We start from the raw sequence: 24,573 nt of genomic DNA on the forward strand, positions 1-24,573 counted from the left end.
GATTTCCTTTCTATCCCATCACTGTTCTGTGGTTCCTTTCGGTTTGATGTCACCATTTTACCTGTAAGAGCAGCACATTTACAGCTAGTAAACTACCATCTGATGCGTCCATTCCTTGAAATAGGACTTTGATTTGCTCAACCGTTTTTTTTTTCACAGAGACTTATCAACATGTGACACAAATAGGGTCACCTATTTGTTTTAGTGATCTCTACACATCTACAGCACTAAGTTTTTCAATTTATTTACTTGCTGGTTTTTGGTTTGAGTCATCACGCTAGTTGCGCAGCTTGTTTTTTTATAAGTTTTGGAGTGTGGCTGTCCAGAAATCCTTCCTTCATTTTGCATTTTCCTATGCATTGCCAGCACCCGTGGCTTCAGATTTGGTGAGGAGATTCTTAATCGGTATCCTTGAGCGGTGATCCTTTCTCTCCATTTGCTTTTGGACTAGAACAATTCTTACCCCCCCCCCCCCCCCAAATTCCCCTCTCAACACAAATCCTCCCCAGTCTCCTCATGGTGCCCTCCCCCCCCCCAAACCTCACATGATACTGCAGTGCCCAGGGCAGCACACCCTCCTGCCCACCCCTTGCCCCGGCCCTGAGATTGCGCTTGCGGTTTTTACATGAAATCCGCAGTGGCAGCTTCCATATCTCTAGGTTCCCTTTACATATAAGCAAATAATGAAGCATGTACCGCCGACATGACAAAGAATGGAATATGGAAAAGAAAAGCCGGGCTATGGCTGAAATATGCATACCCAGGAGACCATGTGTCTGGGATTTTTCATCACGATAATAAAAGGGGCAGGTAGATTGGATGTATGGATCTGACAGGTTTCAGGTTTTATTACCACTGACTTATTTATCTGTCTCCCCCCGAGGGTCCTCTTTCAGGAGCAGATTTGGAATACAGGCGTCGTACCGGGAAGCTACTGTCATGCAAAGTGATGGGGCCAACGTGATTGCTCTGTGTGCAGAAAGTGCTGAGCTGATGCATTTCATTCACAACCTCGTTATGCTGCCCAGATACGGAATAAAAGAGGCAAGGTCACATTTTCCTAAGTAATACCATTGCTACAAAAACGGTTAGAAAAGCATCTGCTTCAACCAACATAATGGGGATGAGACTATAGAATGAATACAGTGTGTCGGCTGGCACCACCTTCTGGCCATGATGGTGCATGCAAGCAAGCTCAATTGTCACTTGTCTAAAATGTACCTAAAATTTTACCCAAATTTACCCCCCAAACATCCCTCTTCCTCTCTAGATCATGTCCCAGCAGTATTTTTTTTTCTTTTAGTTCCTGTAAGTGAGAAACAGCTTTTATTACTTCCTATGACATCATCACCAAGCTCATAAAATTACTGGGAAGCAGTGTTGCAAGCCGTCTGTATTTTTACGGACAGTCTGTAAAAACGGACACCCTTTTCCCCTGTTCATAAATGTTCGTGGTTTCGGGAATGTGACAGTAAAAAAAGCCGAGATCGGTTTGGCTTGGAACTGCGCATGGAGATTGGAGGCAGGGGGTGATTGGAGGCTGCGGTGACACCGCAGAGGGGGATGGAGGCAGGGGGAGATTGGAGGCAGGGGGTGTTAGTGGCAGGGCGTGATTGGAGGCAGGGGGAGATTGGAGGCACCGCAGAGGGGGATGGAGGCGGGGGGCAATGGAGGCAGGGGGAGATTGGAGGCACCGCAGAGGGGAATGGAGGCAGGGGGAGATTGGAGGCAGGGGGTGTTAGTGGCAGGGGGTGATTGGAGGCAGGGGATGATTGGAGGCAGGGGGAGATTGGAGGCACCGCAGAGGGGAATGGAGGCAGGGGGAGATTGGAGGCAGGGTGTGTTAGTGGCAGGGGGAGATTGGAGGCGGGGGGCAATGGAGGCAGGGGGAGATTGGAGGCACCGCAGAGGGGAATGGAGGCAGGGGGCAATGGAGGCAGGAGGAGATTGGAGGCCGGGGGTGTTAGTGGCAGGGGGTGATTGGAGGCAGGGGATGATTGGAGGCAGGGGGAGATTGGAGGCACCGCAGAGGGGGATGGAGGCAGGGGGCAATGGAGGCAGGGGGAGATTGGAGGCAGGGGGTGTTAGTGGCAGGGGGTGATTGGAGGCAGGGGGAGATTGGAGGCACCGCAGAGGGGGATGGTGGCACCGCAGAGGGTGGGGGATGGAGACAGGGGTTGTTGGTGGCACCGCAGAGGGGGATGGAGGCAGGGGATGATGGAGGCAGGGGGTGATTGGAGGCAGGGGGACTGGGGGAGATTGGAGGCAGGGGGAGATTGAAGGAAGGGGGAGATTGTGGCACCGCAAAGGGGGGTGAAGGCAGGTGGTGTTGGTGGCAGGGAGTGCTGTGACTAAATAATTTGCCCTTATTATATTGAAAATAACAAAAATATGTTTTTTTACCTTAATATCTACCTTAAATCTCATTGCTATTTGCCTAGCGTACTTGTTTGTAGCCTAAATACTGAAATTTTCACCTAAAAATGTAATTTAGTAACTAAATTAAGGATCTTGTCTCCTGATGAAATGGACTTTGAGTCAAGAAATGCATAGAAATGCATAGAAAGCTCTGGCCTCTCCTTTACTCCCTCAGTGGCAATTGAGGACTTCATCAACATGAATAGAATAGAATAGAATAGAATAGAACTCATATTTGAGACAAATTGAAAGGTGGAAAAATTGGACTGAGGAAGGAGGAACCAGGGAAGACAAATCTCTTAAATCTCAAATCTCTTAAATCTCTCAGTAGCATAAAGGTTTTTTTGCATGTGTAGCCCTGGGCTGATACTTACCCCCTCTCTGTGAGCCAACGACAGCGAGGAGAAGAAGTGCTGTGTAAGCTCCAAGTCAATCCTATTCAGAGCCTACACTATACTAAGGATTCTCTCTTCACCCCCTTGTGACAGCATTGGGTTCCTAGCATAAAACTTGCCAGGCATCAGTGTTCTCACGTTGGGGGAAGGGGGGTGGACTCACATTTTTCCAAAACTGAAAGAACAGGATACAAATAACTTTAAAATAAATGGCATACCTGTGGTCCTACAGGCCCGATAGGTCCTAGGTCTCCCGGAGGCCCTTTGGGTCCCTGAAAAGAAAACAGACAACTGATAATTTAGGATCTGTATTGATTGGATATTGCTTGCCTTAAAATATTTTGCATACCTATATTAGTCTATGGGAATGCCAAACCTTCTTGAAGCAGGTCAAAAAGCAATTAGAAGCAGGTCAAATGCTCCTGTCAATGAAGTCTGAATGACTTCAGAAGAAACTACACCTAAGCCAAGCCACTTGCTGCTAGGGACACTTGGGCTCCAGTGTCCCTAGTGCTCCTGTGCACTCCAGTGACCCCAGTGTCTCCAGTGCCCCTAGTGTTCCCATGCACTCCAGTGACCCCAGTGTCTCCAGTGCCCCTAGTGCTCCCATGCACTCCAGTGACCCCAGTGCTTCCGTTCACTCCAGTGTCTCCTGTGCCCCTAGTGCTCCTCTGCATTCCAGTGCCCCTAGGGCGCCTCTGCATTCCAGTGACCCCAGTGCCCCTAGTGCTCCTGTGCACTCCTGTGTCTCCAATGTCTTCCGGTGCCCCTAGTGCTCCTCTGGATTCCAGTAACCCCAGTGTCTCCAGTGCCCCTAGTGCTCCTGTGCACTTCAGTGACCCCAGTGTCTCCTAGTTCTCCTGGGCACTCCAGTGACTGCATTGTCTCCCAGTGCCCCTAGTGCTTCTGTGCACTCCAGTGACCCCAGTGTCCCTAATGCTCCTGTGCACTTCAGTGACCGCAGTGACCCCAGTGTCTCCATTGCTCGTGTGCATTCCAGTGACCCCAGTGTCTCCCAGTGCCCCTAGTGCTTCTGTGCACTACAGTGACCCCAGTGTCCCCCAGTGCTTCTGTGCACTTCAGTAACCGCAGTGTCTCCCAGTGCCCCTAGTGCTCCTGTGCACTCCAGTTGCCCCAGTGTCTCCCAGTTCCCCTAGTGCTCCTGTGCACTCCAGTGACCCCAGTGCCCCTAGTGCTCCTATGTACTCCAGTGACCCCAGTGCCCCTAGTGCTCCTGTGCACTCCAGTGACCACAGTGTCTCTCAGTACCCCTAAAGCTCCTGTGCACTCCAGTGACCCCAGTGTCTCCAGTGCCCCTAGTGCTCCTCTGCATTCCAGTGACCCCAGTGTCTTCCAGTGCTTCTGTGCACTCCAGTTACCCCAATGTCTCCCAGTCCCCTTAGTGCCCCTAGTGCTCCCCTGCATTCCAGTGACCTCAGTGTCTACCAGTGCTCTTGTGCACTCCAGTGGCCCCAGTGTCTTCAGTGCCCCTGGTGCTCCTGTTCACTACTGATACCCCAGTGTCTCCAGTGCCCCTAGTGCTCCTGTGCACCCCTGTGACCTCAGTGTCTCCAGTGCCCCTAGTGCTCATGTGCACCCCAGTGATCTCAGTGCATCCCTGTGCTCCTGTGCATTCCAGTAACCCCAGTATTTCCCAGTGCTTTCGTGCACTCCAGTGACCCCAGTGTCCCTAGTGCTCCTGTGCACTCCAGTGACTCCAGTGTCACCCAGTGCCCATAGTGATCCAGTGCACTCCGGTGAGCCTAGTGTCTCCATGCCCCTAGTGCTCTTGTGCACTCCAGTGACCCTTGGCTCTCCCAGTGCTACTGGTGCTCCTGTGTACTCCAGTGAACCCAGCGTCTCCAGTGCCCCTAATTCTCTACTGCATTCCAGTGCCCCCTTGTGGACCAATGTTCATCACATATGAGATTAAGCTAATCATTGTAACAATACCCTAAAAAGCTTGGGCCAAATCCACAGAAGAGATACTCCGGCGTAAGCCGGAGTATCTCTGGTTCTAACTTTGGAACTGATCCTCAGAAGCAGTTTTCCTAAGTTAGGCAGAAGATCCGACATCTGTAAGGGACTTACACTGCCGGATCTTAGGATGCAGTACCGCATCCGCCACTGGGGGCATTTCGAGTCGAAATGCCTCTGTTAGTATGCAAATTAGCACTTAGGGCGATCCTCAAAGCTTTTGTGCCTAGTTTTTTCGCCGTAAGTGTTAGTTTGCCTGGTGTAAAACTAGGGCTGCTTTTACAAAGTGTAAAGTTAGTCACACCTTGTAAAGGCCCATTCAAGCGACGGCATTTGGTATGCATTCCCGAGGGAGAACTCCACGGCAATTTGTAAATTCCAAACCGGCATGGGTTCCCCCCCAGGAGCATACCAGGCCCGTAGGTCTGTTATGGGTTGTAAGGAGACCCCCCCTCCGCCGAAAAATTGACGTAGGGGGTCCCCCTACAATCCATACCAGACCCGTATCCAAAGCACGCTACCCGGCCAGCCAGGAAGGGAGTGGGGACGAGCGAGCGCCCCCCCCCTCCTGAGCTGTGCCAGGCCGCATGCCCTCAACATGGGGGGGTTGGGTGCTCTGGGGCAGGGGGGCGCACTGCGGGCCCCCCCACCCCAGAGCACCCTGTCCCCATGTTGATGAGGACAGGACCTCTTCCCGACAACCCTTGCCATTGGTTGTCGGGGTCTGCGGGCGGAGGCTTATCGGAATCTGGGAGTCCCCTTTAATAAGGGGGCCCCCAGATACCGGCCCCCCACCCTAAGTGAATGGATATGGGGTACATCGTACCCCTATCCATTCACCTGTAGGCAAAAAGTAAAAGTTAATAAACACACAACACAAGGCTTTTTAAAATAATTTATTATTCTGCTCCGGAGGCCCCCCCTGTCTTCGTTATTAGCTCAATTACCAGGGGGGGCTTCTTCTTCCACTCTCCGGGGGTCTTCTCCGCTCTCCGGGGGGGGTTTCTTCTTCCGCTCTCCGGGGGGGGCTTCTCCGGACTCCGGGGGGCTTCTTCCATCTTCTCCCCTCTTCCGCTCTTGACTCGGCGAACCCCGGTTCTTCTCCAGCTCTCCGGTGCCTTCTTCTTCAGCGCTGGCTGCCTGCTATGTTTGTGTGTTAGCTCAATTTCTAACAGGCAGCCGGCGCGGTCTTCTGTGACGTCATCTTCTCTTCTGTTCTTCTCCCCTCTTCCGATGTTGCCTCGTCGCCTGTTGTCGCTGTAATGATGGAAGAGCGCCTTGCATCACATTTATATAGGCATCACCGTCCCATCATGCTCCGGTAGGTACCCACGTGGTGGGTGCACGTGGGTAGGCACCCACCACGTGGGTACCTACCGGAGCATGATGGGACGGTGATGCCTATATAAATGTGATGCAAGGCGCGCTTCCATCATTACAGCGACAACAGGCGACGAGGCAACATCGGAAGAACAGAAGACCAGAAGACCCTGGCGTCACAGAAGACCGCGCCGGCTGCCTGTTTGAAATCGAGCTAACACACAAACATAGCAGGCAGCCAGCGCTGAAGAAGAAGGCACCGGAGAGCTGCAGAAGAACCGGGGTTCGCCGAGTCAAGAGCGGAAGAGGGGAGAAGATGGAAGAAGCCCCCCGGAGTCTGGAGAAGCCCCCCCCTGGAGAGCGGAAGAAGAAACCCCCCCCGGAGAGCGGAGAAGACCCCCGGAGAGTGGAAGAAGAAGCCCCCCCTGGTAATTGAGCTAATAACGAAGACAGGGGGGGCCTCCGGAGCAGAATAATAAAATATTTTAAAAAGCCTTGTGTTGTGTGTTTATTAACTTTTACTTTTTGCCTACAGGTGAATGGATAGGGGTACGATGTACCCCATATCCATTCACTTAGGGTGGGGGGCCGGTATCTGGGGGCCCCCTTATTAAAGGGGACTCCCAGATTCCGATAAGCCCCCGCCCGCAGACCCCGACAACCAATGGCAAGGGTTGTCGGGAAGAGGTCCTGTCCTCATCAACATGGGGACAGGGTGCTCTGGGGTGGGGGGGCCCGCAGTGCGCCCCCCTGCCCCAGAGCACCCAACCCCCCCATGTTGAGGGCATGCGGCCTGGCACGGCTCAGGAGGGGGGGGCGCTCGCTCGTCCCCACTCCCTTCCTGGCTGGCCGGGTAGCGTGCTTTGGATACGGGTCTGGTATGGATTGTAGGGGGACCCCCTACGTCGATTTTTCGGCGTAGGGGGGGTCTCCTTACAACCCATAACAGACCTAAGGGCCTGGTATGCTCCTGGGGGGGAACCCATGCCGTTTTTTTCATTGAAAATTGGCATGGAGTTCTCCCTCTCAGGAATGCATGCCGAGCGACGCTGTCATTTTTTTTTAGAATTATTTGTTTTCCCGGCGCGTCTTTTTTTCACCCGTCGCAACTTTAGTGTCCCGTCGCAATCCACAAAGCCGCCCGGCGTCAATTACGTTCGCGCGATGCACGTCGGGAAAATGACGTCACACGCATGCGCAGTACGGCCGGCGCGGGAGCGCGCCTCATTTAAATTGTAAACGCCCCCCGGAGAGGAGGAACGCCTTACGACGGCGGCACTTAACTTACACGGCTTGAAATTTTTACGTAAGTGCTTTGTGGATCAGGCACTTAGGTAAAAACTTTAAGTCAGTGTAACTTAACTGCTGAAAGTTAAGTTACGCCGCCTGGCTGAGGATTTGGCCCCTTGTCTCCATCATCACACTGATCAACAAGAGCACAGCAACTAGTATTAAAAAAGCTACTTACTGTATCGCCCTCATTTCCTTGTTCTCCTTTCTCTCCTTTTTCTCCTGGAAGACCCTGAAAAATAAATGTCAATTAAAGATCAATGTGCCTATAAATCTAAAGGGTAAAAGGTTGTGGAATGGAGGGCTTAAACACGTCCCCCTCCAGGTCCCGGTGTCTGAAACATGTTAGGCTGTCAGCACTGTAGGTGGGTTGGATCATCTTACAGTATATGGCCTATTTGAAGGCACATATAAAAGTTATATATTTTATTGATACACATTAAAAATTCAAAACATTATACAAAAGCAATAGCATGATATAAAATAGGTAGAACTCAATGTGGTTCCCCTGGAGGGTATAATGAATAAAACTTCCTGTGTGACAGTAATTGAGATATGCCCACACATACAGTGGAACCTTAGATTACAAGCATAATCTGTTCCAGGAAAATGCTTGTAATCCAAAGCACTCGCATATCAAAGCGAGTTTCCCCATAGAAGCCAATGGAAAGGAAGATAATTCATTCCGCCTTGACTTCTATGGCATGCAATACCTCATGTGGCCAAAGGTGGGGGGGGCGCCAGAGAGACTAGGAAATACTCAGGGACAGCTTGGCTGATCTTGGAAACCCCCGGAAAGGATCGTAAATATTTAGAAACTTTGTGCGGGCGTAACGTATCCTATTTACGTTACGCCTCCGCAACTTTTACAGGCAAGTGCCGTATTCTCAAAAGAAAGTTGCGGCGACGTAGCGCAAATAGGCCGGCGTAAGCCCGCCTAATTCAAATTGTGAAGAGGTGGGTGTGTGTTATGTAAATTAACCATGTCCGGACGTGATTGACGTTTTTAACGGACGGCGCATTGCGCCATCTGTGGACATATCCCAGTGTGCATTGCTTCAAATATGCCGCAAGAACGTATTGGTTTCGACGTGAACGTAAATTACGTCCAGCCCCATTCACGGACGACTTACACAAACAACGTAAATTTTTAAAATTCGACGCGGGAACGACCTCCATACTTAACATTGGTACGCCGCATGTACGCCTCATATAGCAGGGGTAACTTTACGCCGGGAAAAGCCTAACGTAAACGGCGTATCTGTACTGCGTCGGCCGGGCGTACGTTCGTGAATTCGCGTATCTAGCTGATTTACATATTTCTAGGCGTAAATCAGCGTACACGCCCCTAGCGGCCAGCGTAAATATGCAGTTAAGATCCGACGGCGTAACAGACTTACGCCGGTCGGATCTAATAGAAATCTATGCGTAACTGATTCTAAGAATCATACATTAGCTTGAATTCTGCTCATTTTGCGAGACAACACTCGCAAACCGAGTCAGGATTTTTTTCAAAAAAGTTGCTCGTCTTTCAAAACACTCGTTAACCAAAGTGTATATGCTCCTCTCAGAGTGGGTTCCACTGGTTCTCCTTGATATAAAACAATTCTGCTCGATATGTTTCGTAACCTAGAACGTCGCTTCTTCAGAAGCTTGAATATTTCTATTCAAACGCTTGGTTTTGAATAGGTTTATAGGAGGTTTTCAGGAGCATGAATATAAATATTCGAGCTCCTGAAGAAGCGACGTTCTAGGTCACGAAACATGTAGAGCAGAATTGTTTTATATCAAGGAGGACCAGTGGAACCCACTCTGAGAGGAGCATATATGTGTGGGCATATCGCTATTACTGTCACACAGGAAGTATTATTTATTGTACCCTCCAGGGGAACCAAATTGAGTCCTACCTATTGTATATCAAGCTATTGCTTTTGTATAATGTTTTGAATTTCTATGTACCCGTATATACTCGAGTATAAGCCAAGGCACCTAATTTTACCACCGAAAAAACTGGGAAAACGTATTGACTAAGCCTAGGGTGTCCATCTGCATGCCTCACTGTGCCTCACTTTGCCTCACTGTGTCCATGCCTCACTGTGCCCATGCCTCACTGTGCCCATGCCTCACTGTGCCAATGCCTCACTGTGCCCATGACTAGAGTGACGTTTAACATGGGAGTCTATGGAAGGGGTGCCCGGCTTTGAAAAATAGGTGCTCCTCAGCCGTAGGTCCCCCAGACAACAAACTTTTCACACTTATAGAGAAAAAATGGGGCTACATGTGTGCCACGTTTGGGGTCCAGGGAACCTACGACCGGCCAGTACCGGGTCCCCAAATTAACCAGAGAAATTACCGTTTAACATGGGAGTCTAAGGAGGGGGTACCCGGGTTTGAAAGATCGGTGCCCCCCGGCCGTAGGTCTCCTGGACAACAAACGTTGTACACTTGTAGAGGAAGAGTGGGCCTACATGTGTGCCAAGTTTGGGGTCCAGGGGACCTACGACCGGCTGGTACCGGGGTCCCCAAAAATCCGGGAAATTAGGCGCAAAAAGGTGACTCGCGTATAAGCCGAAAATAAGCAAAAATTTGCTGAAAAACTCGGCTTATACTCGAGTATATACGGTAGATCAATAAAATATATTGCTTGTATATGTGCCTTCAAAGTCCATCATTCAAATTCCTATCCATTTCCAATTATATGGAATGTGGCACATATTATTATGGGTGCCTTATTGCCACCTAAGGGCCCCACAATTCAATTTAGTATTGCATCAAAGTTAATTGTTCACAACGTGTTATGCTGCTACAACATTCCGAGACACTTTTCATTGTTCACTTTGTAGATCATTTATTTTATAGATTTGGATAATGAAAGGAATATATACAATATGATCTTATATAAAAATATACATTTTTATTAGCACACAAAATGTCATTAAAATCTTAATGGACATTGGAATTAAGCATATCCATGAAGTAATTTTCTCATGATTGTTATTTCTTTTATAGCACTTTAAATAAATCTAATAAAACTTCATGCAACACTTTGGAAAAACTCCTGAAGAAGTTTGTTGAGCGAAACATGTAGATTATGAAGTAGTTGTATATGATGTTTAAGTGATATGCTTAAAGGGGTTGTAACGGTAAATGTTTTTTCACCTTAATGCATCCTATGCATTAAGGTGAAAAAACATCTGACAGCACCGCAGCCCCCCCCCCCCTCCGAGCCCCCGTTTTACTTACCTCACCCCTCGAAAGTCCCGCGCACATCCCCGTCATCCTGTTTGGTTCCCAGCCTGGCCGTTGATTGGCTAGGTTGGACGGATTGATAGCAGCGCAGCCATTGGCTGGCGCTGCTGTCAATCACATCCAATGACGCGGGGGGGGGGGGGGGCCGAGTGATACAGTTGGTGGCTATGGCCGCCGCTGTATTACGGGAGCGCGCTCGCAAGAGCTTTCCACCATGCGAGGGAGTTCGCATGAAGGTAGAAAGCTCTTGCGAGGAGGAGCCAAGACAGCCGCCGAGGGACCCCAGAAGACAGGGTTCGGGGCCACCCTGTGCAAAACGAGCTGCACAGTGGAGGTAAGTTTAAAATGTTTGTTATTTTACCAAAAAAAATATTTTGATTTTAGTGTTCCTTTAATTCCAATGTCCATTAAGATTTTAATTACATTTTGTGTGCTAATACATTTCTTTCTTATATATAAGATCATATTGTATATATTCCTTAGGACAGGGCCACATACGTCTATAACATAGAGGGAAGTGTTCCGTAGTATCACAGAGATTTCTAGGAACAGTGGGCCAGATTCACATAGGTGAGCGGCGGGGTAACGTATCGTAGATACGTTACACCGCCGCAAGTTTTCATCGCAAGTGCCTGATTCACAGAGCACTTGCGATGAAAACTACGCCGGCGGGCCTCCGGCGCAAGGCAGGCCAATTCAAATGGGCGTGTGCCATTTAAATTAGGCGCGCTCCCGCGCCGGACCTACTGCGCATGCTCAGTTTCCTAACTCCTGCCGTGCTTTGCGCGAAGTGACGTCATTTTTTCGAACGGCGACGTGCGTAGCGTACTTCCGTATTCCCGGACGTCTTACGCAAATGACGTTGATTTTTAAATTTCGACGTGGGAACGATGGCCATACTTTAGACAGCAATACGTTTGCTGACTAAAGTTAGGGCACCAAAAAAAAGACTAAAATTGCGACGGGAAACTAGACTACCGACGACGTAGCGAACGCGAAAATCCGTCGTGGATCCCCGGAACTCCTAATTTGCATACCCGATGCTGGTTTACGACGCAAAATCCCCCCAGTGGCGGCCGCGGTATTGCATCCTAAGATCCGACAGTGTAAAACAATTACACCTGTCGGATCTTCTGGCTATCTATGCGTAACTGATTCTATGAATCAGTCGCATAGATACTCTGAGAGATACGACGGAGTATCTCCTTTGTGAATCTGGCCCAGTGTAACTAATGTGCAGCAGAGGCAAGGAGCACAGGAAGCTATCCACTCACAAGATTTCTGGCAGGATCAACAGGTATTCATTTATCTTTTATTGAACAGATATAACATATTGCTTTTAAGCGCTTAAGGACCCCTTCACGCCGATAAACGTTGGCAGAAGGGCACGGCTGGGCACAAGCACGTACCTGTACGTCACCTTTAAGAGCCCGGCCGTGGGTCGCGAGCGTGCCGGCCTGTTCTCCGTGACCACGCCCACGGGACCCGCGGACCCGATCGCCGCTGGGTCACAGAGCTGAAGAACGGAGAGAGGTAAGTTTAAACAAACCGTTCCCCTGTTCTTCCTAGTGTGACTGCCACTGATCGTCTGTTCCCTGTCATAGGGAACGACGATCAGTGACGTCACACGCCAAGCCACGCCCCCCCACACAGTAGTAATCACTCCCTAGGAAACACTTCACCCCCTCAGCACCCCCTAGTGGTTAACCCCTTCACTGCCATTGTCATTTTCACAGTTATCAGTGCATTTCTATAGCACTTTTCGCTGTAAAAATGACAATGGCCCCAAAATAGTGTCAAAAGTGTCCGATGTGTCTGCCATAATGTCGCAGTCGCTGATCGCCGCCATTACTAGGAAAAAAAAATAATAATAAAAATGCAATAAAACTATCCCCTATTTGGTAGACACTATAAATTTTGCGCAAACCAATCAAACGCTTTTTGCGATTTTATTTTTACCAAAAATAGGTAGAAGAATACGTATCGACCTAAACTGAGGGAAAAAAAAAAAAGTTTTTTTACATTTTTTGGGGGATATTTATTACAGCAAAAAGTAAAAAATATAGATTTTTTTTCAAAATTGTCGCTCTATTTTTGTTTATAGCGCAAAAAATAAAAAACGCAGAGGTGATCAAATACCACCAAAAGAAAGCTCTATTTGTGGGAAAAAAAGGATGTCAATTTTGTTTGGGAGCCACGTCGCACGACCGCGCAATTGTCAGTTAAAGCGACGCAGTGCCGAATCGCAAAAGGGGGCCAGGTCCTTTACCTGCAGCATAATGGTCCGGGGCTTAAGTGGTTAATGGAATAAATAACAGACCAAAAGGGGGCCAGGAAGAGACATTTATTGTTAGCATTTTATAAACTCTAAAGCTTTGTGAATTGAGCCTATAGTATTGTGTTAGCAGACTCATCTATGTATATTTTAATATTTAATATGACAGTTGGAGGCATGAATATTTGATGCTGCCTTTGACTGTTATCTTCTCCATACACATTTCGTCGGTTTATAATCTCTACACACATAAAGGGGTTTAATAAAATTTACATGATATCACATGGGTATTGATAAACCAAATCTTTTTCAGGGACTCCTAAGCAGGGCTGTCTTAATAGCATCATGGGCCCCTGGGCAGAGTACTGCCCTGGGGCCCCCGCCAGCCTGCCCCAAATTTACACACCTACTCAAGAATTAAAGTATAAATAGACGATAGAATTAACCGCTTAAGACCCGGACCAATATGCAGGTTAAGGACCTTGCCATTTTTTGCGATTCGGCACTGCATCGCTTTAACTGCCAATTGCGCGGTCGTGCGACGTGGCTCCCAAACAAAATTGGCGTCCTTTTTTCCCCACAAATAGAGCTTTCTTTTGGTGGTATTTGATCACCTCTGCGTTTTTTATTTCTTGCGCTATAAACAAAAATAGAGCGACAATTTTGAAAAAAAAAACAATATTTATTACTTTTTGCTATATAAATATCCCCAGAAAATATATAAAAAAACATGGGGCCAAATCCTCAAAAGGGATACGCAGGCGGAACTGCTGTTCAGCCTGCGTATCCCTGTGCCTATCTTTGGAACTGATCCTCAGAAGCAGTTTTCCAAAGATAGTCAGAAGATCCGACATCTGTAAGAGACTTACACTGTCGGATCTTAGGATGCAGTACCGCATCCGCCGCTGGGGGCATTTCGAGTCGAAATGCCGCTTTGCGTATGCAAATGAGGACTTACGGAGATCCACAAAGCTTTTCAGCTTTGTGTTTTCTAAGTAAGTTTACGTTTGCATACGTAAAATTAGTTCTGCTTTTACAAAGTGTAAACTAGTAACACCTTGTAAAAACAGATTTTTTTTCCGATCGCCGCGTTTTTTTTAAAATGTTTTATTTTTTTTCCCGGCGCGGAACTTTTTTTTTACCCGACGCAACTTTATTGTCCCGTCGCAATCCACAAAGCCCGACGTAACGTAATTTTGCGCGCTGCCCGTCGGGAAAATGACATCACGAGCATGCGCAGTACGGCCGGCGCGGGAGCGCGCCTCATTTAAATTGTCATCGCCCCCTGCAGAAGAGGACCGCCTTGCGCCGGAGACATTTAAGTTACACTGCGTGAAATTTCTAGGTAAGTGCTTTGTGGATCGGGCACTTAGGTAGAAATTTTAAGTCAGTGTAACTTAAACGGGAAAAGTTAAGTTAGGCAGGATTTTGAGGATTTGGCCCATTATTTTTCTTCAGTTTAGGCCGATATGTATTCTTCTACCTATTTTTGGTAAAAAAAATTTGCAATAAGCGTTTATCGATTGGTTTGCGCGATATCTATAGCGTTTACAAAATAGGGGATAGTTTTTTGGCATTTTTATTAATAATTTTTTTGTTACTACTAATGGTGGCGAACAGCGATTTTTTTCGTGACTGCGACATTATGGCGGACACATCGGACACTTTTGACACATTTTTGGGACCATTGTCATTTTCACAGCAAAAAGTGCTATAAAAATGCACTGGGCTAGATTCAGATAGCCCTGCGTAATTTTGTGTGGGCGTAACGTATCTCCGATACGTTACGCCGCCGTAAATTAGGGCGCAAGTTCCGTATTCATAAAGAACTTGCGCCCTAAGTTACGACGGCGTAACGTATGATGTGGGCGTGTTTTATTTAAATGAATGGTGACCCCGCGTATTTTACGTTTTTTACGAACGGCGCATGCGCCATTCGTGAAAGAATCCCAGTGCGCATGCTCAAAATTCTGCCGCAAATCGCCATTGTTTTCGACGTGAAAGTAAATTACGTCCAGCCCTATTCGCAAACGACTTACGCAAACGACGTAAAAAAAATTCAAAATTCGACGCGGGAACGACGTCCACATTGGTTGCTCCTCGTATAGCAGGAGCAACGTTACACCGGAAAAAGCCTTACGCAAACGGCGTAAAAAATTCTGCCGGGCGCACGTACGTTTGTGAATCGGCGTATCTAGGTCATTTGCATATTCTACGCCGAAAACGACGGAAGCGCCACCTAGCGGCCAGCGTAAATATGCAACTAAGATACGACGGCGTAAGAGACTTACGCCAGTCGGATCTTAGCCTAATTTCGGCGTATCTTGCTTTCTGAATACAGAAAGAAGATACGCCGGCGCAGCTTTGAATTTATGCGGCGTATCTATAGATACGCTGGCGTAAATTCTTGCTGAATCTAGCCCACTGTTTACTGCGAAAATGACAATTACAGTTTAGGAGTTAACCACTAGGGGGCTCTGTAGGAGTTAAGTGTGACCTCATATGTGTTTCTAACGGTAGGGGGCGGGGCTGGACGTGTGACATTATTCATCGTCTTTCCCTATATCAGGGAACAGACGATCAATGACACTGCCACTGCCACTCCCCCACCAAAAAAAAGGTAAGCTAATATGCATAATTACTAAACTGCATGTTTTTTTTGTTTTTTTTTCCGATCCACTGTACCTTAGTAATCCTTTGTTACTGTCCGCTTCCTGTATATGGATTCATCGGGTAGTGTGCGGGTATTCCGTCACTTCCTCGATGCCGCAATGTCTCCTGGGAGCTTTTGTCATTGTTCTCAGGAGACATTGCGGAGGTCTGCCGCAAGTTATCGCGGGATTTAGAAAAAACGTGCTTCTTTCTAAATCCCGCAATAACACGCGGCAGAACCCCCACAATGTCTCCTGAGAACAATGACAAAAGCTCCCAGGAGACATTGCGGCATCGAGGAAGTGACAGAATACCCGCACACTACCCGATGAATCCATATACAGGAAGCGGACAGTAACATAAAGGATTACTAAGGTTCGCCTGCCCCTGACAGTGACTCGAGCTGGGCATCGCCGCTTAGTGAAGGATTGGCTCGGGCGGCTCGGCTGCTCTAATCCTGCAAAGGCAACTGAGTTCCTGCCAGGGGTGGACTGACAACTCATGGGGCTCCCGGGCAATAGAAGATTATGGGGCCCCTGAGCTTGCAGATGGCCACCACGCCAGGAAGCAGTGCAGAGGCGGGGCAGCTAAAATCTCGGGATTTTTACATCAAAAGCATGTCGGTTTCAGACATATCAGGGACAGGTGTAAAAAAAATAAAAAAAAGATTTTTACATACTGTCCCTGATTTTACTGAGCCTGGCAACCCTGATGGGGCCCCCTAGTGGCATGGGGCCCTCGGGAAGTGCCAGAGGGCCTTAATCGTCAGTCCGCCCATGCTTCCTGCTGTGAAAAAAGTGCAGGGACGCCGTTCCCACGCGTTCCCGCAGGACTTGAGATCTGAATGGAGCATACACACGCCCGGTTTTCCCGGCCAAAGGCTCCCATGGCAGTTTTCCCGACGGGAAAACCGGTTGTGTGTATGAGGCACAATTGTACTAATGACACTGGCTGAGAAGGGGTTAACATCAGGGACTATCAAATGGGTTAAATGGGTTTCCTGCAGGTGTTTTCTAACTGTATGGGGGGATGGGTGGCCTGGGACAACACACAGATCCATCTTCCTGCATAGAAGAAAAACAGAATTTATATATATGAGATTGGGACCTTAGATTGTAAGCTCTTTAACCACTTCCCGACGGCCGTACGACTTTGTACGGCCGCAGGGTGGCTCTAAATCTCTGGGAGGCCGTCTTTTTATGGCCTCCGCTCCTCCTGGCCACTGGGGGGCGCGCGCACGTGCCCCGCCGCATCACTGAGATGCCAATGCGCGTGCCTGGCGGCCGCGATGTCTGCCATATGCACCCGGGATCGGCGGTTACAGAGAGAAGGACGTGGATCTCTGTGTGTAAACACAGAGCTCCACGTCCTGTCAGGGAGAGAGGAGACCGATCTGTGTCTCTTGTACATAGGAACACAGATCAGTCACCTCCGCCAGTCAGTCCCCTCCCCCCCACAGTTAGAACACTATGCAGGGTACACATTTAACCCCTTCCTCACCCACTAGTGTTAACCCCTTCAATGCCAGTCACATTTATACAGTAATTAGTGCATATTTATAGCACTGATCGCAGTATAAATGTGAATGGTCCCAAAAATGTGTCAAAAGTGTCCGCTATAATGTCGCACATCGCCGCCATTCCTAGTAAAAAAAAAAAAAAATCATATTTATGTTCCCTATTTTGTAGGCAATATAACTTTTGCGCAAACCAGTCACTATACGGTTATTGCGATTTTATTTATTTTTTAATTTTTTTTACCAAAAATATGTAGAAGAATACGTATCGCCCTAAACTGAGATAAATTATTATTTTTTTTTTAAATTGGATATTTATTATAGCAAAAAGTAAAAAATATTGTGTTTTTTTTTTCAAAATGTACGCGTTTTTTTGTTTATAGCCCAAAAAATAAAAACCGCAGAGGTGATCAAATACCACCAAAAGAAAGCTCTATTTGTGGGAAAAAAAGGACGTCAATTTTGTTTGGGAGCCACGTCGCACAACCGCGCAATTGTCAGTTAAAGCGACGCAGTGCCGGAAGCTAAAATTTCGTCTGGGCAGGAAGGGGGTGTATGCGCCCAGTAATCAAGAGGTTAAAGATGGGGACTGATGGGAAAGTACAATATGTACAGAACTGTGTAAATTGTTGGCGCTATAAAAATCTGTTATAAATAAGGCGAAAGTTTTATGTTACTGGCCCTTTAAAAATGATCAGTGACTAGCTCAAGAAACAGTGTTATGTGCACCATCTAGTGGAAAGAAGGAGGAGTTGCAGCCTTGATTGTGATGGCTGAAGTAAACTGAAGCAAGGCCATTCATAGTCTAGTTGCCTGGAACCCAAATGTTGTATCCAGCAGCTGTGACTCGGCTTAGATAGCTAAAACAACTCACATAGGGGGTTTATTTACAGAAAATGTTCTCTGCAAATGTTTTACCATTCACGTGAACGTAATATGTAATGTCGTATGTGCAAAATGTCCTTTTTTATCTGTTTATAGCACAAAACATAAAAACCGCAGAGGTGATCAAATACCACCAAAAGAAAGCTCCATTTGTGGGAAAAAAGGACGTCAATTTTGTTTGGGAGCCACGTCCTACGACTGCGCAATTGTCAGTTAAAGTGACGCAGTGCCGAATTCGCAAAAAATGGCCCGGTCTTTGGGCAGCCAAATCCTCTGGGGCTGAAGTGGTTAAAGCGGAGGTTCACCCAAAATAATAACTATCGGATCACATTCCTTACTTTTTTTTATGTTGTAATTACCATAGTACAGCTGGTTGAATTGTGACTTCCGGGTTTTCACTCCCACGGGAGTAGGCGTTGCTACTCCTTTCTCCGGCGCCGCAATGTCATTTGGGAGTTCTCCGCAACGTCTCCTGGGAGCACAGCGTCATGTTTCCCAGGAGACATTGCTCTACGCCGTCCAGCGAAATACCATCACAACGGGGCGTGAACTATCAATGACGCCGCCTGTTGTGATGGCAACAAGGAAGTTGACGGCGCTACTCGTAAACACTGCACATGCGCGAGTAACAGCGGTGAATGCTGGGAGATGAGCATTCACCTCTTCCAGGAAGTCATTCCTTGTGGGCTTCACAGAGCCCACAAGCAAAATGGAAACTGTGTTTTAAAAGGTCTTGTTTTAGAAGAAAACGGACAGGGGACAATTGAATACACCAAACAGTTGTATTGGGAAACCACATTGAATGCGCCAAAAAAAAAGAAACGAAAAAAGATTGGCCGTGGAACCTCTGCTTTAAGGGTGCCGCCTTATTAGTGGGCATCAGTACCCATCAGTGTCCATCAGTTCAGCCCCATCAGTGCGGCCTCATCAGGGGCCACCATTGCAGCCCATCAGTCCTGTCATCTGTAAACCACACCTCTTCCTCTTTCGGCTCCACCTTTTCCTCTTAGTGCTCCACCTCTCTGTACATTAGTGCAGCCCCCATTAGCGCCCATATTTTTTCATGATGACGACCAAGACACACCACTGCACAGGACCACAACTGGGAGACAACTGGGTGTCCATCAGTTCAGCCCCATCAGTGCGGCCTCATCAGGGGCCACCATTGCAGCCTATCAGTCCTGTCATCTGTAAATCACACCTCTTCCTCTTTCGGCTCCACCTTTTCCTCTTAGTGCTCCACCTCTCTGTACATTAGTGCAGCCCCATTAGCGCCCATATTTTTTCATGTTGACGACCAAGACACAGCACTGCACAGGACCACAACTGGGAGACAGTTGTCACCCCGTAACAGGAAGTACCTGGGAAAAGATCTTCATGGTAGGATCACCAGGGATTATAATAAAAAAGTGACATTAAATAAGATTTCAGTGATTGGGTTTGGATCATGGTCTATTCCTGAGCTCTGTGAGCCACAATGATAGATGGATGAGTTGTTAGGAGGAGGTGAAGCAGGCAATCCATCCATTTCAGCCCAGGGCTAATTAAACTGTTTGTTTTCCTCCCTCCGCCTCATTAACCATTGTCAGAATTAACTTATTTGCCGTCGGATGCCTCTCGGTGAAGATGACATAATGGTTGCCATAGCAACTGGCGTGCAGGTTTTCACCGCTGTGGACGACGACGGCCTGCTGCATCCTTGGATTTTTTTTTACCTGTGTAACTCGAATGTGTAACTTGGGAAAAAAATAAAAATAAAATAGTAAAGTATTCTGGAAACCTACCGGAATTCCAGGCTCACCGACTACCGTTTCTGCCTGAAAGAAAACAGATTTGTTAAAGTTTGTCCGTAAATAGCCTGAAATCAACACAGTCAGGCATGGTTTACACCTACAGGTGCGACCAAGCACTGGCACGTTTCCACGCATTTCTGAAGGTCACACCATTCATTTCTATGCACGAGAAACATCGAAAATAAGGGATCGTGCAGCTTGGGGAACGCATTTACAGATGCCTGGGGGTGCCATTAACATTTCATTGCACTGTAATGCGGGCGCTACATGGCAGCGCACTTTTGTGCATTTTCCAGACACACATTGATGCGAGTTTGACAAAATGTGGAAAATTTCAAGGGGTATGAATACTTTTTCAAGGCACTGTAAGGCCTCGTACACACGACCGAACATGTCCGCTGAAACTGGTCCGGCGGACCAGTTTCCGCGGACATGTTTGGTCGTGTGGACGGCCAACCGGACAATTGTCCGGCGGATCGGACAGGTTTCCAGCGGACAAATGTTTCTTAGCATGCTAAGAAACATGTCCGCTGGAAGCCTGTCCATCGGACATGTTCGGTCGTCTGTATGACTCACCGGACATGTCCGTCGAAGTGATTCGACGCATGTGTGGAAGCATTTACCTTCCAGGGTCGCGCACGTCGCGGTGACGGCGCGGCCACGTCACCGCGTATCCTGTCCACCCGGATTTCTGTTTGATGGTGTGTACAACCATCAAACAGAAATCTCAGAGCGGACATGTCCGATGAAAACGGTCCGCGGACCGGTTTCATCGGACATGTCCCCTCGTGTGTACGGGGCCTTACATTTATTTGGGGCCTCAGAGGTCACAGAGTGACGCACTGCATGTCATAAACGCTGCGCAAAATAGGCAGGTTTGGGGTCTGAAATCTTAGCAAGTACTATAAGGCCACTCGGATAAAAAAAACTGTCCCATTTATGTTTGAAATCTTATAAAACCAGATTGGAAAGCCTTGGATGCACCCGCTTATGCCGGTGCCTATGATGTGGGTCTCCCCCAAATATTGGAAATCAATTCTCTGCCCTACTCTATTCCACTCTTTACACTTGTGAGACTCCTCCCGTAAATTAGTTTTTGTTCCAGTCCCCTCACTCACCAGTGGCACCAATATTTATCAACTGGGAATTCCCACCTGGTCTTTGCTCACAAGAATTTCAATGGTGGCTTCAAAAAGGGGCCTCCATCGCATAGGTCATTTTCTAGACCACAGAGGTATACACCCCCGTTACCTACTGGACACAACAACTCGAGATGCCAAACGCTCAACTCAACCATTTACAGCAAATTCTCCATTATCTTTGCTCACTACAATGAAGCACTAATGATACATTTCCAAGTCATTTCATTGTAAGCCCTAAAAGTGGCCACAAACCTATAGAGAAGAAAATGTAACCGTACCTCAAGACTAGGGATGAGCCGAACACCCCCCCCCCCCCCTGTTAGGTTCGCACCAGAACCTTCGAACAGACCGAATGTTCGCGCAAACATTTAGAACCCCATTGAAGTCTATGGGACTCGAACGTTCAAATTCAAAAGTGCTCATTTTAAAACCTAATATGCAAGTTATTGTCGTAAAACGTCTTTGAGAACCCGGGTATTGCTCGAGGGAACATGTATCAATGGAAAAAAAGTTTTAAAAATGGTCGTTTTTTTCAGGACTCCTGAAAAAACGACTGTTTTTAAAACTTTTTTTCCATTGATACATGTTCCCTCGGGCAAGACCCGGGTTCTTAAAGATGTTTTCACAGGCATACTTTAGACACCCAGCAGGTACAATATTTAAAGGAATTTTTTTTTTTTTTTTTATTTAAGCATCATTAAAATCACTGCTCCTGCATCAGTTCCTTTAAATATTGTACCTGCTGGGTGTCTATAGTATGCCTGTGATAACGTCTTTAAATAGCACAATCACCTGCCTGCCAGTAAATTAGGAAGAACTGATCTAGCTAAACTATACAGTGTATAAATATATATACAACACCTGGGATGTATATATATCCTCTATACACTGTAACATTAACTGACTAGCCTACCTGCTCTATCTACCTGCAAAAAATGACACTCTCTCTGTCTCTCTCTGTTCTCTGTTAACTGCCGCAACACACTACACAAGGCCGACCTGCAGGTGGCCTTTTATAGTGTGGGTCGTGTAGTAAACCCCCTGAGCCATAATTGGCCAAAGCCACCCTCGCTTTGGCCAATTATGGCTCTCCGTTTTTTGAGCGCTGTGATTGGCCAAGCATGCGGGTCATAGTGCATGCTTGGCCAATCATCAGCCAGCGATGCCGCAGTGAATTATGGTCTGTGAAACGTAACTCGAATTTGGCGTGAACGACACGTTTTGTTCGTATTTCGACAAACGATCGAACATACGATGTTCGGGTCGAACATGAGTTTGACTCGAATACGAAGCTCATCCCTACTTAAGACACCTGAAATGTGGACCAGATGTTGAGGGGGGACCAGATGGCATCACAAACGGCTTATGCATTACGAGGGAGAACCCTCTTCCTCAGAGCCAAAGTCGTTCACCACTTTGGCTCTAAGGAAGAGGGTTCTCCCTCATAACGCGTAAGCCATTTGCGATGCCATCTGGTCTCCCTCAACATCTGGTCCACATTGCAGGTGTCTAGAGGCACGGTTACATTTGCTGGTGTACTGACAAGCCTTTTTATCACATTTGTATGTGAGTATTACTACTGCTGTTATGGTTTTTATTAAATTTTATCTTTGGTAATGCACAAGGTTGGTACGCCCTCGTTTCTTCTCTATGTTTCAGTTCTAAGGATACCCATTGTTCTAAAGACGGCAGCAAGACCATTGGCATTCCACATTTTAGCCAAAGGGTTGGCTGCACTACCCACCTATAGACTAAGCCCCCAAGCGCAGGAGATTGTTTTTTATGCTGTTTAGTGGTCACAAGCTTCCTGGCCGCCCACAACACTCCACCATGAGACCTTTTGCATGAACTGCAATACAGGTAGTTCCCCCATAGATCTATGGCATTTAAATCAATTTTTGAGAACTACATACCGTTCCCGCTGTTCCTGGTAAACCAGGTGGACCGGCAACACCCTGTTTAAGAAAAATAATGATTTCAGTCAAAAACAGATTTTAATACACTATGAAAATAAATACAGCTTAACAACAACTTAACATTTGGGATCATACACAAGTGATTTGCCTAACATGAGAGTGAAAGGCAAATCCGTCTGGTGAGTGCGTTTTTCAGAGGGGAGTTATCACAGCACGGTGGTGAGGTGGAAGATTCACAGAATAAGGAATTTTCTCATCAAATTTGTTCATCAATTTTTTATGGACTTTATATCACTTGTCACGTGGTGTTATTGAGTTTATATGTTATTGATTATTTATTTAGTATTAGATTAATTAGCGCTGCAATTTTCTTACACCTATTTAGGTTACGTTTTTTTTCTGTTTAAATATTCATTCACTAAGCAGCAGCTGTAGTTTATTTCACATTTTTTCATTGGCGCAGTGGTGATAGAGGTAACCCAGGGCGTTTGTAACTTAAGATACCAATATTTACTTTGATCTCCTACACCAAGGTTGGGAGTGAGGTAGGTAATGCAACCTTTTTTTTGTTCCTCAACTATATTCTGATGCCGCGTACACACGGTCGTTTTTTGTGATGAAAAAAACGAAATTTTTTAAAACGTCATTTAAAATGACCGTGTGTGGAGAAAACGTTGTTTTATGTCTTCTGAAAGACGCCAAAAAAAAAATTCGAGCATGCTTCAATTTTTTATGTCGTTTTTCAAAACGTTGTTTTTTGTGTCATAAAGAATCAACGTGTGTAGCTAAAACGACGTTTAAAACAATGTTTTTAAACCCGCACATGCTCAGAAGCAAGTTACAGTACATGTTGCCGAGAATGTGTTTCTAGCAAGACAGCATCGCGCTGATTCTCGGCGACAGGGTGCCGACATCTTGCCCTCGCTGGAATAGACATTCCAGCGAGCGCGTCATAGAAGCGACGGGAGATCCGACTCGCTCGTCCCCACTCCTTTCCTGGCCGGGTAGCGTGCTTTGAATAGGGGTCTGGTATGGATTCCCACAATCCATACCAGACCCGTATTCAAAGCACGCTACCCGGCCGCCCCCACAACCCCCAACGTCGGTTTTTCGGCGTAGGGGGGGTCTCCTTACAACCCATACCAGACCTAAGGGCCTGGTATGCTCCTGGGGGGGGAACCCATGTAATTTTTTTATTTAAAATTTGGCGTGGAGTTCTCCCTCTCAGGATGCATACCAAATGCTGCAGCTAGAATTGGCAGGAATCCAAGTCGGATCTCCCGTTGCTTCTATGACGGCTTTGTCTCCATCGCGGCAAGCCAGCTCGGCGCTGGCTCCCGCGATGGGGCTCGTAGGTGGTCAATCTCGCCGAGAAAGGGAGCGAGATTGACACAATATCGTGGTCACCTACTGTATGGCCCCATACACACGAGAGGATTTATCCGCGAATACGTTCCAGCGGAACGTTTCCGCGGATAAATCCTCTCGAGGATTTCAGCAGATTTCTCTGCGATGGAGTGTACTCACCATCGCATTGAAATCCGCGCCGAAATCCTCTGGCGATGACGTGTCGCGCCGTCGCCGCGATTATGACGCGGCGACGTGCGCGACGCTGTCATATAAGGAATTCCACGCATGCGTCGAATCATTACGACGCATGCGGGGGATCCCTTCGGACGGATGGATCCGGTGAGTCTATACAGACCAGCGGATCCATCCGTTGGGATGGATTCCAGCAGATGGAT

At 47.4% G+C, this 24,573-nt stretch overlaps 1 protein-coding gene across 1 annotated transcript in view; it reads right to left on the reverse strand.

Annotated features, from left to right (window-relative positions):
* Positions 1-24,573, reverse strand: part of COL22A1 (collagen type XXII alpha 1 chain) — a 513,833-nt gene that overhangs the window by 158,948 nt on the left and 330,312 nt on the right. The window contains exons 31-34 of the mRNA XM_040355007.1: positions 22,826-22,867; positions 19,762-19,794; positions 7,579-7,632; positions 3,032-3,085 (exon numbers count right to left, since the gene is read on the reverse strand). Of these exons, the coding sequence (XP_040210941.1) occupies positions 3,032-3,085; positions 7,579-7,632; positions 19,762-19,794; positions 22,826-22,867 (183 nt within the window). The remainder of the gene's footprint in view (positions 1-3,031; positions 3,086-7,578; positions 7,633-19,761; positions 19,795-22,825; positions 22,868-24,573) is intronic.

This window comes from Rana temporaria, chromosome 5, assembly GCF_905171775.1.
Source record: "Rana temporaria chromosome 5, aRanTem1.1, whole genome shotgun sequence".
Lineage (NCBI taxonomy): Eukaryota > Metazoa > Chordata > Amphibia > Anura > Ranidae > Rana > Rana temporaria.